Source organism: Neopsephotus bourkii, unplaced genomic scaffold (genome assembly GCF_033783945.1).
Source record: "Neopsephotus bourkii isolate Nb327-2 ecotype Australia unplaced genomic scaffold, CSIRO-AGI_Nbou_v1 NB_244, whole genome shotgun sequence".
Lineage (NCBI taxonomy): Eukaryota > Metazoa > Chordata > Aves > Psittaciformes > Psittacidae > Neopsephotus > Neopsephotus bourkii.
In genome coordinates this window covers 1,206,751-1,224,152 of record NW_026900754.1, presented here as the reverse complement: position 1 = coordinate 1,224,152, position 17,402 = coordinate 1,206,751, and the positions used below count along the sequence as shown (strand labels likewise).

The 17,402-nt window shown below is 41.8% G+C and overlaps 1 protein-coding gene across 5 annotated transcripts in view; it reads left to right on the top strand.

The window, feature by feature from the left end:
• ANKRD17 (ankyrin repeat domain 17) overlaps positions 1 to 17,402 on the top strand; it is an 87,854-nt gene that overhangs the window by 28,494 nt on the left and 41,958 nt on the right. For all 5 annotated transcript variants that reach the window (XM_061345830.1, XM_061345829.1, XM_061345833.1 and 2 more), the window contains exons 2-6: positions 12,005 to 12,158; positions 12,740 to 12,896; positions 14,959 to 15,106; positions 15,888 to 16,035; positions 17,139 to 17,372. In XM_061345830.1, the coding sequence (XP_061201814.1) occupies positions 12,005 to 12,158; positions 12,740 to 12,896; positions 14,959 to 15,106; positions 15,888 to 16,035; positions 17,139 to 17,372 (841 nt within the window). The remainder of the gene's footprint in view (positions 1 to 12,004; positions 12,159 to 12,739; positions 12,897 to 14,958; positions 15,107 to 15,887; positions 16,036 to 17,138; positions 17,373 to 17,402) is intronic.

The following is a 17,402-nucleotide window of genomic DNA, read 5'->3' as shown; positions in this document are numbered from 1 at the left end:
CAGTGCCAGTAGTGCAGATTGTCAAAAAGTGTAGCTGAAAAAGCCAATTGCTCTGGTAAACCCCCAGTAAAAGCCATTTTGTGCCTCTTCTGGCTGGGCAGTCTTGTTTTATTGCCTCTGGTTCACCTCCTTGAAGGGAACCTGGTTTCAGGCAGGACTTAAAATACCGTGATTTCGCTGGGATTTTTCCATAAAGCAGTTGATGTAGATGCGTGGTATGTGTTCTTGATCTTGACCACATAAAAAAGGAGTGGGAAATGACCAGCTGTGTCTGTGCTTCTTACTTGATGCCAGTCTGATATTTTACAAGGGTTTTTAAACCTTTCAGATGCTGTAGTTGAGTGACACGCACACACTCCTTTTGCCAGCAGTTCTTGATTGAGATTAAGGACAACCCTCCTGGTGGTTTTTAGACACGAGGAGTCCAGGGTGTCACTAGAGAAGTAAAATTGGAATTGTTTGTGCAGCAAGAGTTGTTTCATAGTGTTGTGAGTTCCTTTTCAGATGACAAGAATGTGTAGTATTCATCATTGCTCTGGAGTTTCCTAGAGCTGGCAAACACCGTGTTGGAATAGTAAAGCAGTGCATTTTAGGCATCAAGAGATCTGAGGCTTAATCCAGAGGGTAACAGTAACTTGTGATGTAATACAGTCTGTGTAAACCTTTATTTCTGTTCCTCTTACTTCTCTTGTTCTGTGATCTGATCAGTCTATAGCATAGAGTCACAGAATGGTTTGGGAGGAAACTTAAAAATCATCTACTTCCAACCACCAGCATATCTCGGTGTCTGTGTTGGGGGATGAAAATATGTGTATAAACATGGATTGATTGTCTTCTGTTATTGTTGAAGCAAAGTACTGTTGACTTAATAGCTTGTCTGCATGTTGGAAGTTTGAGGCAATGCAGGATCTCCCTCTGTGTATGTATATTGGAGCCATTGCAGTAGAGTGGTCTGTCTTCTGTTTGGAGGTTTTGTGGTGTAAATGAGCTTCTGAGGGTCCCACCTTCTGGGGTTGAGTTTGGTTTTAAGATCGGAGTTGGGAAACACACAGAATTATGTCATTTGAGAACAGTTAAGGAGCAGGAGTAAACCCCTGGTGGGACTTTAACTGATTTTATCACTGCTGTAGTCGCTTGCAGATGCAGGGAGGAACGAAGCCAAGCTGACTAGGCTGAATGTTAAAGGTTGTGCTGACACAGAAATGCTTTCTGGCAGATCTAGCATAGCAGTCCGAAGTATCTTTGTGAAAACTGGGAAAGTTGTTAGTTTCCCTCTTTGTGATATTACAATTAGAGCATGCTCTGTCAGCGAGAGCTTGACGTATAGCAGTGTGAATGGATGCTTTTTCTTTGTTTTGTTTTTAATTCATTTGAATGTACGTAGGATTCTGATGCCTTGTATCACATGTCTAGAGGGGTAAGAGGGTGGTCTCGCCTGTCCTCTTTTTCCACTGAATCTACATAGTTCAAGTTCTTCAGCTTCTTTGTTGTGGACTTCCAGGGCCAGGTTGGGTGGGGCTTGGAGCAACCTCATCTGGTGGAAGGTGTCCTTGCCTGTAGCATGGGGTTGGAACTGGATGAGATTTAAGTTCATCCAGCCAAAACCAGTCTGATATCCTGTGACCACAGAGAAGCTTTTCTGGGTCGAGGCCTAGCCTCATCACAAGAAATAAGTGTGTGTTCAAATCTGAACTGCTCTCCTATTAACTATAATTTTAGAAAATGTGGGTGAAGGCCCCATGGTGCTATTTCTGCATCAAGCTTTATTACTCCTAGCTTTGTCTACAGAAAGTTATGATGTTGTGTTTCTATTGTTCAGCTGTGCTGATCTGCAGTCCTTAGAATAACAACTTGTTTGAGCTGGAAGTGGATGGGTGTGCGCAGTTCTGAACTGGAACTAAAAGTGAAATGGAAAAGGTGAAAAATACTGCAGGACAAGTGCTTGTGGGAAGTTGGGCTGCCTTTAGTTGTGTTAAGCTGCTCTAAACTCCCTTCTTTGAGAAGGATTAGTTAAGGGTCTTGATCTGTTACAACAAAGCCTGAGCGTGACCGAGAAATGGCTGCTTATTGAGCTGTGAACAGAAAGCTCAGGATACTTGAAGATTCTGTAGGCAGCAAGCATGCAGACATGACCCCTGAAGTTAACCAGTGATAAAGATAATGAATGGTGTTTGGGATTTCAAGCTTGGCTCTTGTAGAGATAGTGGTTTCAGGGTTTCATTTTTTCACTTTTTCCTTAGGTGTCATTTAAGAGGAGGATGCTTCAAGATTCTAAATGAATTGACATGGATCTGTTAGTGTAGCCAGGCACTTCTTGGGATGCTTGGAAATGCTTGTCTTGAGAATGCATCCCTTAAATCTCCCCTTGGAGTATACAGTCAAGGGAAAAGGTGAGTCCAGTGGAAAAGGAATGTGAGCAGCTGCTAGAGAAGTATTTCCTTTCCTGTGAGCTTACCTCCCTTAAACAAGGCTTAAGAGAATAATTAGTCCCCTGAAAGTAGGGCAGTGAGGAATAGGATGTAACAGTGCACAGCAGGACTGCTTAGTCCTTTCTCAGTAGTGCACACGTTGTTTGGAAGTGCAAGTGTACTGTGTCTCAGGGTGCTCTTCGTGTCCAAAATGTTTTAAGAGCAGTTGTGCTTCGTGTGCTGCTAAATTTTGCCATTTTGAATGACAAAACTTTTCAGTTTTGAAAGTTTTTTGTGTTTTTTTTTTTTTTTTAAGTCTTTTGACTTTCATACAGCTGTGTTGTTCTGTATTCCTTAGTTCTCAGTGTTCCTTAGGCCTCACTAAGGAAGTATCCATGGAAGCTGGCCATGTTGTGATTAGGGGCCCCTCCTGAGTCTTAGGTTCTCAGTGAACTACAAGTTTTTCCATAGAGGTTTAGAATCCTTGAGCAGTCTTTAAGCAGGTGGAGAGGTGTGAGGACTCTTAAAATGCCATCAGCCTAGCTCAGAAGGTTTGTCTTGAAGAGCCTGTGATAGAGGGTGGGTGGAAAATTGGCTAGGTGTTCAGAGACAGCATAACCCCTCTAAGATTTTTACAGCTTTAAGGAGTAGGCTCTGGCTTGGGTGACCCTGTAAGTAACTTGCTAAGTAGCTTAAGTGATGCTTACCTCAGATATTGAGAGAGCCGTAGTGGGATGCAGTTTATGTGTGGCATTGGGAGACTTCATTGGTGAGGGGAGAGGGTATTTCTCAGTTACATCATGGTGGTTCTGTGCTCCCTTTCATGTGTGTCTCAGACTGTCAGTGTTTGGGAAGAGACATGACAGGTTACTTGTTAAGGGCAGCAGAGATTACCTGTGTAGGATCAGGTTGGTTGTTCAACATCCTTCAGCTGTCAGGGTTGTTTGGCAGAGAGCAGTTTCCATTTTGGTTTGGAAAGGTATGGGAACAGCCTCTTTATATGTGTTACCTATTAGTCAGTGGTTTGTGCAGACTACCACATCTCAGGGTTGCTGCAGAGACAGTCAAAGTCCATATGAGTTATTCATGCTGTCAAAGCTTGGTTTCCTTTTTTTTGTCAGCTCTTCCCAAGCCCACTCCAAAAGAGATGGTTTCTATCAAAAGTTCAGGGTCTTTTTTTTTTTTGTGGAGCTTGGGGGGAAAGAAGGTGAGCAACTGTTCAGGTGGCTGGATTAGAAATGGGGCAGCTTTTTTTCTTGTTGGATGTAGAAGTAATTGTCTGAAGCTGAGGTTTCAGAAACATGATGGCAGACAGCTCTATAGAGTGTTATGATGTGTTGGTTTTGTTGGGTTTCTTTGTGATTTTAATATCCTGTTATTCATTCATGTCAGAGACTAAAACTTGTAATTTCCCCCCCCCCCACATAAATGTGAAATTGGGCCAGGGAACTCTTAAGATGTGAGCTGAGGTTTTGTTTTTATACTTGCGTGAAAACTGTCTCGCATGAACAGTTGCAGCAGAATACCAGTTAATGCGTGAATTCGTTTAATGTGGAAGTATGCGGAGTGTTTGGAATTGAGATTTGAAATGGGAAAAGAATGTTAAACTGAAAGTGTTGTTCCTTATAGTTTCACAAGGTCCTTGAAACTGTAGGTTTCAGTCTGTCTGTCTGCCTCTTAATTGTTGTAATGCTGGGGATACAGATTACAGAGGAGAGGAGGAAATTTTCCTGTGAATACATCAGCACCTGTCTTGTCATCATAAACACACTGCAGTAATAATGCAGGTCTTCCTGCAGCAGAAACTCTGGTGGTGCCAGTCATGAGGATGGTGTTAATGCCATTTCAGCAGTATGGACTGTCCTCCTTCCCTTCTTCTCTTCCCCTTTGTATTTTTTTTTTTTTAGCAGCAGCAAGAGTAAATGGAGTGTCTAGTTGATGAATAAAATGAAAGAAGACACCATTGAAGTTCCAGCAGCTGGACTCTAGATTTTTGCTGAATAAGGCATTTAGGTTTGGGGAGGGTCACTGCACATTCAGAAGACAACAAATGGGATTATGTATCCCAGAGAATGGGAAGGAATCCTTGCTCTATGGGGGAGAAATGCTGCTGTAAGACTTTGTGTTTGCGATAGCAGTGCCGCTGTACTAGCTAGGTAGGGTAAGGGAGAATCATGCAGCTTGTTCCTGTTAGAAAATAGATTCTAAGAAATAATATAAAAGCTGAGAGGCTGAAATGGAATAGGCAGAATAGGCTGCTTTAGTGGGCTTCAGCATTCAGCAGCCAGGAAGCTCATCTTTACCTAAAGAAAATGGTGTCCTGTATAAATATCCAGTAAGCTGTCACTTGCCCTTTAGAGCTCCATCATCTAAATTAGGCAGTTGTGATGTTCTGTTTTGTCCCCATGTGAATGGATGAGAAGCAATGCCAGAAGCTTGTCTTCAGTCAAGTTTGGAATGGATTTTTTAATATGATAACATTATTAATCCTGTGAAGATCTGCATCTTAAGATGGCTTAGAAGCCTGTGTTAAGTGGTAATGTCACCTGAAGACCTGTAGCGTTAGGTGAAAAGGCAGAACCATGTACTTTGCCTTAATAAATTTAGTTTGCTAAAGACCAAATCTATTCCCAGTGCTTTATTTCAAGATGTGTGTGAGTTGATTACTTTGTCTTGGGGTCAGAGTAATTTTTTTCCAGTAAGCTGACTTTCAACTGAGACAGATTAATGCATTTTTAGAGTGTAAGAGTTGATATTCTGAGGGCTAAAAGGTACCAGGGTAAGAGAGAGCAGGCATGAAGCTCTTGATTTAGTGTGGGACATGTGAGGGGCTGAAAAAATTTGACTGTTCCTTACACTTAGCTGACCTGTGACTGAGATGAACAGAAATGCAGTACATGTACATGGACATTATCAGGTACCTTTGGAAGAATGAGTCTCCTAAGACTCCAAATAATTTCTTGACACTTAGGATAGAAAACTGTATATAAAAACTTCAATAATCCATTATTGTTAAAAACATGATGGAATTACCCATCTTAATTTACAGTGTTTTGGGGTTACCTGTTGGATGCTGAAGTGAAAACTTGGTGCTTGGGATACTTGGCCTGATTTGCCATGTTCCAAATCTATCATCCCTTTGTTTTGATCACTCTTACCTCCACAGTCCCTTGATGTGTGTTGAGTGTTTAGGTATAAGACATGAAAAGTATGGAGCAGTGTTGTGCAAAGACAACTCAAGTTGTTATCAGTCAGGGCTGGGCTTTGCTCTTGCACTGGGAGTGTTGGTTTATTTCCTCTTGTACCTTGCAGTTGCAAGGTGCAGTATAAAAGTGGCTAGTTTCAGACTTAAAGGGCATATTCATGAAGTAAGCAGTGGAAAATCTTATTTTTAAGAAGTTCAAGTTGTGTGAAAGATGGAAGTAGGTTTTCTTTGGTTATGGTGTTTTTTTTTTGTTTGTTTGTTTTGGTTTTTTTTGTGGTGCAGTGTTTTACGGTAAATTGGAACAATTTCACAGTCATTCCTGCTGCTGTAGAAAGTGTTCAGCGGGTGCTTAGTGGACTCAGCAGCAGCCAAAAAACACTTGGGGACCATTTTTCATACAAGGGTGGGCAGAATAAAACCCTGAGAGGAATCTAGGTCCCAGGGAGCAGGGGAGTTCATATGCTTGTCTGGGCTCTTCTGGAAAAGGTTGGTCTGTTTGCCAGCCTGTGCCTTTCCTGCCTGTCCATCTGCACATTCTGTTTGAGAGGGGAAGTTCTGAAGGTCCAGCTCTAACTAAATAAATTACATTGACTGTAAAACCTACCTGTTGTCTTGGTGAGATGAAGGTTGGGAGCAGAAAGGATTAGTGCTCTGCCACTCGTGGTGTGAGAGCTAAAACTGATCTGTAGTGAAAGCTTTGTAGTAAGTTTTGGTTCTCCCTCGGGCTATCAAATACCAAAGGTCCAAATGTCAAGGTAAAAATTGAGCAAATTATGAAATTGCTGGAACAGATGACCTGTAAGGTAATGGGAGTCATCTGACAGAAACTGAGTAACAAATCTACAGTTGGATTGTAAGCCTGGAAAAGTGGCCAGCCCCAAGAATTAGACACAAACCTGCAGAGAAAATACATTTTTTTCCACAAACGGGGTTTTCTGGGGGCCTTTAAAAATGCTTGTCTGGGTTAGTGTGGGTCATCCAAATGAGGTTTCAGAGCTTAAAAACACTGTGGCTTAAAAAAAGGTTTCATCCTATTCTGTTAATGAATCCACCTTGATTTTACACAGCTTTAAAGGTCTGTTGTTTGCTGCCTACCTGGTGGACACCCAGTCTGCATTTCACTGTTCCCTTGGTACCTTAACAATTGCTCACTGCTTTTTATGAGCATGCCTTCATGTAAGGCTTCAAGAAAGAGAAATACATTGTTTGTTTTCTTATTATCAACAAAGACTAAAACAGAGCTAGGAACTTGCATTTCTTCCAGGAAGGGATGATTGGCCATGAATGTTCAGTTTTTTCATAGTTAGTGTTTAGGCTGAGTTGATGATACTGTGCCTAAGTGTACCATACAATTCAAGAACTGTTTGGTGCATTCTTTCTCTGTGCAACACTGCCAGATGAGATGTGTTACAGTAATATGATGTTAATTTTTATAATTTATATGGAATACGTGGTCTCAGGTGTCTACTCTGTGCTAATTTCTGACTAAATGCTGGAAAGCAGTAGCACGTCAATACCATATGCATGCGGGATGGCTATGAGGAGGACTAGGGAATAGAATCAGCAAAATGGGCTCTTAAAATCAGGTGGGGAACCTTGGAGGAGGAAACGATGGTATACAGCCTTTTCTAAAGGCTCAGCTTTGCTCTTGGGTCCTTTAATTGTTCAGCATCAGACAAGTTTAGAACTTCTTACCAGTGAAGTTGTGTAGTATATCAGAATTGAACCCTGCTGTTGTCAGATGTGGAGTGCTGGTTTTTATGATTTAATGTATATGAAGTTTATATACTATAAATTGCCAATATGTGATTTTGGGACTTCGGCTGAGAGCAAGATTAGGCTTGTAATGAATATTTTTAGGTGTTGGGTACCCATTTAGGTAGTGAAGAGACTTGTCTGGGTTGATACCTTAGTTGATAGTGTGGCTCTAGAGGAGCTGTTTGGTGTCAAGTACCTAAATTCATAGGGCTTTTTGCGTGGTGGAGGGGTTTTTTGGGTTTGTTTTTTTGAGGGAATCTGGGAATTTATTGTTTCACCTTAGTGTATATCTGTGGGAGGCCATGTGGAGGCATGTGTATGGGCTTGGAAGACACTGCTATAGGAATAGGGGGTTGCTTACTATGAGGATGCTGGGACATTGGACCAGGTTTCCCAGAGAAATTGTCTCTGGCAATGTTCAAGGTCAGGTTGGATGGGTCTTAGAGAAACCCGGTCTAGTGGTGGGTGACCCTACCTGTGGGGAACTGCTCTCTTCTGACCCAAACCATTCTGTAATGCTGCTTACAGCAGTGTGTCTGCAGTGGGATCTGTTTGATGACAGTTCTAGATGTGTATGGCTTGATGGGAAGAGGTGGATGAAGTTTGAGTTAGTGTCAAGAACTGAGTTACATTTCCAAAGTGGATCTAGCATCACATGGTGACAAGCTATGCCAGTTAGAGCAAAGTAACTCAGTTGTGCTTTGTTTTCTGCTCCAACCTGGCATTTATTAAAATGTGTGCTCAATATCTGGTATTTGATAGTCAAAACATGAAATTACTGACAACTTTCAGGGCCTTCTTCAAGGTGTATATAGATATGAGTCCTGGTAGTTCAGCTTGTACTTGTTTGAGATGTATGTGTGTCCATCGACCGGATGGTAAAACACTACCAAAAATGTGGAAGTACTGCTCTTCAGGAAAGAAAAGGTACAGCCCCTCCCCTAGACTACTTGGAAAACTTCTAGTGCCTTTTTTTACTTAGAAAAACAGGACTCTGAGCACATCATGCTGCAAGTACCTCAGTACATTTCCTTGAGGTTTGTCTTTCTATACCTGTTAACACTATGCTTTTCAAAGCCTTTTTTTAATACCTCTTTACAGTTGTGTTCAGCACATCAAAACTGTGGGCTGTGCTGTTTGAGAGTATTTAGAACTTGGTCATTCTGTGCTCCCAGCATCTTTTTTCATTGTAGAAGCATAAAATACGCTGGAGGTGATTACGACCAAAGTAAACTTGGGCATGAGATTTTATTGCAGGATGAGAAAGAAGGAGAAATCTTGTAAAAGGCGTTCTGTTGGGGCCTGCCTGGACAATTGAATTATGTCAGAGTATTGTTTGATTGGAGAAATACTGACCGAGAAGGCAGATTAGATATTCTGATATGTAAGGTGGAGCGTTTGTGGGCTATTCTACATGGAGTTTTAGTTAAAGGAAATAAAATACATCTGAAGACCATGAAAGGAAGTGTCTATTTACTTAACCTGGTAAGTGAAATGCTTTGTTTTCAGTTTATAAGTTTTGTAGAGCAGGAAGGATTTTCTGAGAAGGGGAAATTGAGAATTAGCTTCTACCAAAATACAGTTTCATTCAGCACTGTTAGGTACTGTGTTGCTATCGCGCTGCATGGTGTTCTGTGTTGTATTGAGCCAAGTGAAGTTCTTCAGCTAAAAGGCAATTGTGAAACTACAGAAGTGTAACCAGAGGCTTGATAAACAATTCTACAAGCCACATGTTGAAGTGTCTTTTCTCCCTTAAAAAATGAGCTATATTTAATGTCATAAAATAGTCAAAATCTGTTACCAAATAAGTTAATTTCTTGAGTTGTTGCTCTGAAATGGTTTAAATGACTGCCAGTTTCAAAACTTGGTTGCAAGATAAGCTTTCTCAAGATATCTTCCCTGTGAGGGTGGTGAGGCCTGGCACAGGTTGCCCAGAGAAGTTGTGGCTGCTCCATCCCTGGCGGTGTTCAAGGTCAGGTTGGACAAGAGCTTGGAGCCAGCTGCTCTAGTGGACTTGGAACTGGATGAGCTTTAAAGTCCCTTCCAGTCCAAACCATTCTGATTCTATAACTTGTGGTTGCATTGGTGCTGTGATGCTTGTAGGCGATTGCTTTTTCTCCCCATTCTCCTGATGTTGTTTCTTAAAATCATACTATGCTCATATTCTTAGCTGGAAGGCACATAGGAAGATGTTTCCCATATGAAACTTAAACTGCATAAAAGACCTAATTTGAGAGGAGAGGATGTGAGTGGGGAGAGACATTTTCCTATTTTGACTTTTTCCTTAGCAAATATTTCATAGTGCTAGGAAGAATCACGACCAGCTGTTAAATATCTCACTCAGAGGAGTTTTTTTCAGTTTGAGCAGTAGAGATTTTGCATGGGTTGGGGGAGCCAAGAATCCTTCCAACTGTTCAGTAGTTTGCCGTACCAGTGGTGAAATCTGTCGCTTGGCTAGTGATGCCTGCTGCTTGCTGCAGCAGGCTTAGTCCTCTCAAAGAAGACAAATGGCAAGTCCTCAGATAAGCCAAAACCGGCCTAGAACTCATGAATGGAGCAACGTTGTTTCCACCTGGGAAGTGAAGTTGCCTTTACTAATGTGCCAGACTCAGAAGCTGCAGCCAGTGTGAGTATCTCTTGGAAAAAAGGAGTACTGAGGAGCAATATGCAGTACTGCATGACTGCTCCATCCCTGGCAGTGTTGAAGGCCAGGTTGGATGGCACTTTGAGCAGCCTGGTGTAGGGGAAGGTGTCCCTGCCCATGGCAGGGGGTAGGAACTGGATGAGCTTCAAGGTCTCTTCCAGCCCAAACCATTCCATGATCCTTTGACTGTCCTGTTGTTGAAGTCAGAACTACTTTCATCCCAAGTCAGAACTCCTCTTCAGCTTGCTGCGTTCCTGGGTGTGAAGAAGGAGGGCAAAGAGGCTGCAGAGGAGTGGAAAGAGGCTTCAGAGATACCTTTGGGGGGTGTACTTGTGTATTGCTAACAGCTGTCTGACGGGATGCTGTTTCTCAATGGTATCATTGAAATGATAAATTGAAGTAATTTTGGAAGTTCTTAGACTGCTTTCCTAAAGGACCAAGGTGTTTAAGTTCAGGCTATGCACTTGTACTATATCCTAGTAAGTTTTGAGCTGGAGGCAGACAGCAGTTGTTGGTGAGTTCTTAACTTCTGACTGGAAAGCAGATGGAAGGATGTCAGTCCCTGGATGGACAAGTCACTCTTCTGGTGTATCTGCCTGCTTAGATTAGGGCATTTATTGGCGAGAATCTGAAGTTGTGATGCTCATGAAATGGCTTTTAAACTTCAGAGGCACGCATGAAGAAAAGAAATTGTATTTCTATCTTGATGAACTGTGTTCCACATGGAAGTAGGTCACTGCTGTACTTTGGACAGTGGCTGCATTTATCCAAAGATGATTGAATGGTTATGTCGTAGGGGTGGCTGGGCACATGGATGTGGTTTATCTAGCAGCCTTGCCTTTAGATTGATTTTTTTTTTTGTTTGTTTTTTTTTTTGGGTTGGGATTGGCTTTTGCCTTTATTTATTTGATTTTTGAAGGTGTGGATTTTTGAGACTTGAACTTTGTAGGGGGATGTTTAGACTTTGTCTTTATAATATAATAAATGGGTTGATGACTAATACAAAGGCTTAGGGATGTGTTTATGGAGCTCTGAGAGGAGTGTCTACTTTAAACTACTTGACTCAGTCCTCCTTTTACACACAGTAAAACACAGATAGATGCTAGGGGCTTTTTCTCTTCTAATACATTGATCACTTCCTTAATCTCCATTTGTTTCCCAACCAAAACAAATGGAGAGTACAGAAAAGCAGGATCCTGAGAAGAACTTAGACCATTCAGCATCTGTTTTCTGAAAAAGTCAGGTATAATGGGTTCCATATTCTGTAGGTAATGATTTAAATGTTTTATTGGGAATACTCTGTGAAGCAGTTTTGTGTTGCATTTGAGTTGATTAGATCTAGAACATGTTGCTGGTCCTTTTGTGTTTTTAAATACTGGATTGGAAGAGATCAGACTTGAGAGAGTGAGATAGCTGAGAGAATTTGTCTGCAAGTCGGAACAGTTGACAGAAAAAATAATGATGACTTTGTTTTTCTGGCTTTTGTGTGGTAGTAGAGCTTAATGCCATTTGAGGGTAGGTTACTTCTTCCAAAGATGACTGGGTTGTATGAAATAGATTAGTTCTGTCCCTGTTGTATGTATCTCATGCTTTGAGGAGGGAAAGAGCTCCACCAAACCAATAGCTTGCATGAAACTCATGGCAGCTATCACCTTTAGGCCTTCTGAAGTGCGACCTGTTCTTTCACTTTTCCCTTGTTGTGTTAAGTTGGACTTGAAAACTGTAAAGTGCAGTGTGGAGATTTGAAGGGTATCTCTAGCAGCTTCTAGTCAGAGCAGATAGATGACAAAAGGCACATTCTTGGCATGTGATTTTGGAAAATCTCGTTGCTTTATTTGAAATACCCTTTAGAGTCAACTGAGGATAGTTTGGCTAACAAAGTATTTGAAAAGCAAATGCTTAAGTGACAAATACAACTCTGTGGTTTTTATATTTTAGGTATATTTTGTTCAAGCATACCATTCTTAAACCAGATCTGTTATTTTCCAGGTGGAATCGTTTATCTTAGATCAGGATGATCTCGAAAACCCCATGTTGGAAACAGCTTCTAAGCTCCTTTTGTCAAGTACTGCTGATGGTGCTGACCTGAGAACAGTAGATCCAGAAACCCAGGCAAGATTAGAAGCTTTACTTGAAGCTGCAGGTAAATACTCGTGCCCCATGCAGGTTTAACCCCAAAGCCCTTACACATGAGACCCTACTGGAACTGCTTGCATGAGTTCGGTCTGTATGAACATGATGCAAATACAGAATGTAAGGAGGTATGAACTTGTCAAGGCTATACAAGTCTTTGAAGAGGAAGAAGTTCATTACAACATTCCAGATTTTGGAAAATTAGGGTTTCCTGCTTCTGCTAAGATTCCTCCAATGCTAGATTTTTAAAATCCTGAGTGAAAATTGACACCTGACTGGGGCTTGCGGCCCTATATAAAACCCCAAATTGCTCAATGAGACTTTTTGTGTTAATTACTGCATGAAAAGCTTTACTATTTGCTTACATAAAGTACTTGTCAAGAGTTGTATCTGTAGACTGGAGGTTTCATTCGTGCTCATCATAGTGTAGCTTTTAAAGTCGCTTTTTAAACAGTTAATCCCTTCTGTTTGGAAGCTATAGTTCATGATGCTTGGAATGCTTCTGCCACAGATCTCATAGGCTCAATTTCAACTTCTCTCTTCTCTCCTTTTCTGGCATGCCTCCTGATGTGTTGTAACTTGGAATGAAAGGAATAGGTAAGTTGTCCACAGCTGATGGTAAAGCATTTGCAGATCCTGAGGTGCTTCGCAGACTGACTTCTTCGGTCAGTTGCGCATTGGATGAAGCTGCTGCTGCACTTACCCGGATGAGAGCAGAAAGCACAGCAAATGCAGGGCAGACGGACAAGTAAGTCACCTTCCACACTGGGAGTTGTTTTCAGTACTTTGCTACTTTTAGAAGCAGTTTTTCTTCTATCGCATCTGATTCCGGGATGGTGAAACTTATTCAAGTGGAATTGGCGTCAGGTTATCACTTGTGGATCTCCTGTTACATTTTCCTGGACTATCAGGTCTTGCAGTGAGGAGGGGCACAATTAGTACGCTTAGAATTCTGAAATCATGTGCCAAGTAACTTTCATTTGACCAACTACAGAAACAGAATTTCTGAGCTCTTTCATAGTATGGGCCTTAAAACTGTACCTGGCAATCCCTCAATGGGTCATTCAGCAATAGCATGATACTAAAACCTTTGGGACCAAACCCCCCTCACCTGTTTTAGAGAGCTTGGGTGCCTTGTTAATTATGGAAAACACTTTTGATGGCCTGGAGCTTCATGGTGGTCAGCAGCTTTGTCATATTCTGTAGGACCTTGGACAGAGTTTTGGCCAGAAAATCCCAGCTTTTTGACTGGACTTCCTGTCATAATTTGTTGGGAGTTTTGCCTTATTGGGATCTTCATGAGGGAAAGGAAGTGAAGGTTTCCTTCTAGACTCTCATTAAACTTCAATACAACAGAAGCAGAGTGTTAGTAGGAACAGCTGAAGGCTGCTGTGCTAGTTGGCAGTTTGTTCCTTGTGTACTGAGTAATGTCAAGGAAGCATTTCTTGGTGTGTCGATCAGGTTTTGGGGTTATGCCTGCAACTATTCTGTGTGCCTCTTCCTGCCCCCAGCTTTCTTTTTTTTTTTTTTTTTTTTGTTTTTAAGGAATGGTGACTGTGGCCACAGTTGTTACCAAGACAGAGGATATGAGAAATAAAAATAGATGTGTGAAATGCAGTGAACAGATGTATTTGAGAAATAATTCTCTTTATATTAAGATTGTGTCTTGTGGCACAAGTTAAATAGGAGTCCTGAGGGCAACATACACATATAAGTCCTTGTTACACAAATACCAGCTTTCACGTCAAGTGTCTGAAGAATTGCTCATACGCATGTTGAGTTAGATGACTTGCAAAAGTTTGTCAACTACCTTATTTTACCATTTCCTTAGTTCTGTGTTGGTGGGACTTCCTAAATGGAGGAGAAATGAACGGGTCAGGCCAGTAGTCATGGATTTATTATTACTGATCCAGCTATTTGTAGCACAATAGGGAAATATGTCAGAGTTTAATTTTTATTTGCACAAGGCAATAGCTATTTTGAAATGAAGGCAGCGTAGACAGGTGACAGAATTGATAGGATTGAAGATATGTTTCCAGTGGTTCCTTTTTTGACTGACAAAGAATAGGAATGATAGAAGTGAAGAACCTGGGACATGAGAAGCACAAGTACTCTGAGTTGGGGCTTACCAAACCGTAAGAATTTTATACTTTTCTGCTTGACTGAGTTACGGCCACAAATGAAACATCAGGTGGTATCAGGTAACAGAATTCTGATTGTTTCAGCACGGGACAGGGGAACTGGTTAATTTTGATGTAGGAGAAGAGTCACAGAGGTTATGTGTCTTAATTCAGTTAACAGTACTGAGCAAAAGTTAAAGGGCTGTTAAGATGGAAAGGCAATTTTCTTGTCCTCTGGTCCTGTGGTAAAAGAGAATACGGATACAACTCATGAGTACTTACTGTGATATAACCAGTTCTACTTTGAACCTTGCTTCAGAAAGTGAATGGGACAAACCCTGTGTTTTCAAACTGGAACAGTAGATCAGGTCCACAGTTGTCTTCTCGCAACGCGTTTTCTTCAATTGTATGTAATGCAGAATTTAGTCACCTAAATGGCCATCCTGCAGGTGTTTCTCCTGTAAACTTCTGTTAGAAAATAATAGTGGGAGGAATTGCGTGTACACATTACTCAACTTTCAGAGAAGTTATGTGGAGAATCTCAAGTGTAAAAACAGCACCTCTTCAATTAGCTGTGGGCACTTTAGATTGTTTCCCTCTTTGATTGCATGCTCATGTCAACGGGATTGCACATAGATGAAGCATTTCAAGTGTAGTCCACTTTCATGGACATGTGTTCTGTCTTACTAGCCGCAGCTTGGCAGAGGCTTGTTCAGAAGGAGATGTAAATGCTGTGCGGAAGTTGCTGATTGAAGGAAGGAGTGTGAATGAGCACACAGAAGAAGGGGAAAGCCTCCTCTGCTTGGCCTGCTCAGCAGGGTATTATGAGCTTGCACAGGTTGGTTTCTTCACTGGTTTTAGTGTGTGTGTATTGTACAAAACCAAGAGTGAGTTCATGTGTACCATTCTTATACACCTGGAAGGCAGTGTTAATCATAGAATCACAGAGTGGTTTGGGTTGGAAGGGACCTTTAAAGCTCATCCAGTTCCAACTCTGCCATGGGCAAGGACACCTTCCACTAGACCAGGTTGCTCCAAGCCCTGTTCAACCTGGCCTTGAACACTGCCAGGGATGGGGCAGCCACAGGTTCTTGGGGCAACCTGTGCCAGGCCTCACCATACTCACAGGGAAGAATGTTTCCGTTATGTCTAATCTCAGTCTCCCCTTTGTCTGTTAAAAGCCATTCCCCCTTGTCCTCTTCCTACAAGTCCTTTTCCAAAGCCCCTCTCCAGGTTTCTTGTAGCCCCTTTAGTCACTGGAAGCTGCTCTAAGGTCTCCCTAGAGCCTCTTCTTCAGGCTGAACGAGCACAGCTCTCTCAGCCTGTCTCCATAGCAGAGGTGTTTCAGCCCTTGCAGCATCTTTCTGGCCTCTTCTGGACCCTCTCAAGAAGGTACATGTCCACTGCCATATTAAGGTAGTGGGAAAAGTCAGCTAGCTGGCAAGTGAAGGCTTCCATGTACACTGAATGTCGCTAATGCATTCTCTGTGCTTACTTTCTTCAAGTGTTTCCAAGACAAAACTGCTGGTGAAGGGTTGGGGCTTTCATATGGTGTTTCAGCCATCTTGATGTGTGTGTTTGTCACTTGCTGGTGTTGTTGACCACAGTTTTATTGGCAGGTTCTTCTGGCAATGCATGCTAATGTTGAGGACCGTGGTATTAAAGGAGACATCACACCTCTCATGGCTGCTGCTAATGGTGGACATGTCAAAATTGTCAAGTTGCTGCTAGCTCATGGTGCTGATGTGAATGCGCAGTCATCAACAGGTAAAGGAAGTGTGGTAGGGCTTATTGAAAATGGCTGGAAAACTGAGAATTGCATGTGCAGGAAACACTGTGTGGAAATTTGGGAGGAATGGCTCTCGGGCAGGAAACACAGAATGCTTCTTTGTGGTTTCACTGTTTAGCTTCTCTCTTTCTTTAAATGAAACTATATAATAATAGTTGGATGCAGACATAAGAAGGTGGATAAGGTCAGTTAGTTTGCATGCATAAGATTGGTTGTCACACGGTATCTTAGGCACAGTCTAGGAAGTTTGTGATTGCATAGAAAGCTGTTTTGTGTCAGGTCTAGGAACCCAAGGGAAAATAGTCAATACAAGATGCCCCCCTTTCCCCATTGCAGTTGGGTAGGCATTTGTGTTGAAGTGACCAAATTGGGAGATTTTCTTAGTTTGTGTATCCTTAAAGTGGAGAGTCTGTGTGTAGTCAACGGTCATTGACAAAGGAAATACTGACCCTGAATGAGGAAAGAGTTGAGATACCAGAAGATACCTTATTTTTTAATTACTTTTTTCTTTTCAGCGAAGTAGTTCTGAGTAGTAACACTGCTTTGATCCTTAACATTTTTCAAGGTATCTTCCATAAAGGCAGAGTCTTTGTTCTGTTCAGATAACATGTTTTCGTAGTTTTTCCAAGGAAGTTGTTTTAATCTCTCTGTAAAGACTATGGACATTTTCAAACCAGCCCTTTAGGAGTGTTTAAGACATTTAGAAGCAGTTCTTTCTGCTCCTTGTTTTAAGCTTTCATTTTACAGCATAGTATGTTCCTGCTGATCAACAGTACAGGAGATGTTTGTTCTGGTTTTTTTTTTGTGACAAAGGCTGGGGCTAGTTGGGATGGAAGTGGGAGAAGTGCTTCAATAGATGCACCAGACACATGGTAGGCTTCAGTCTGCCAGCACTGAGGTATTTTTGTTTTACCCTCCTGCCCCCATGATTCTTGACCTGTAGCCTGGAAAAAAAAAGAAAAGAAAAGCTTGTTTCGTAAGGTAGCCAGGTAAAAGGGATGGAATGGAGCAGAAGTTGAAGATCCCGGTGTAGAAATGCTATCAAATCGTGTTTTCAACCCTTTTTCTCTTCTGGCTTTAGGCAATACAGCTCTTACGTATGCCTGTGCTGGAGGCTACGTTGATGTTGTGAAAGTACTGCTAGAATCTGGTGCCAGTATTGAGGACCATAATGAGAATGGTCACACTCCTCTGATGGAAGCAGGAAGTGCTGGCCATGTGGAAGTGGCCAGAGTGCTGCTGGAAAATGGAGCAGGAATAAATACTCATTCCAATGAATTCAAGGAGAGCGCACTTACGCTGGCTTGCTACAAAGGTATAGTACCAAATACCACGCTTGTTACCA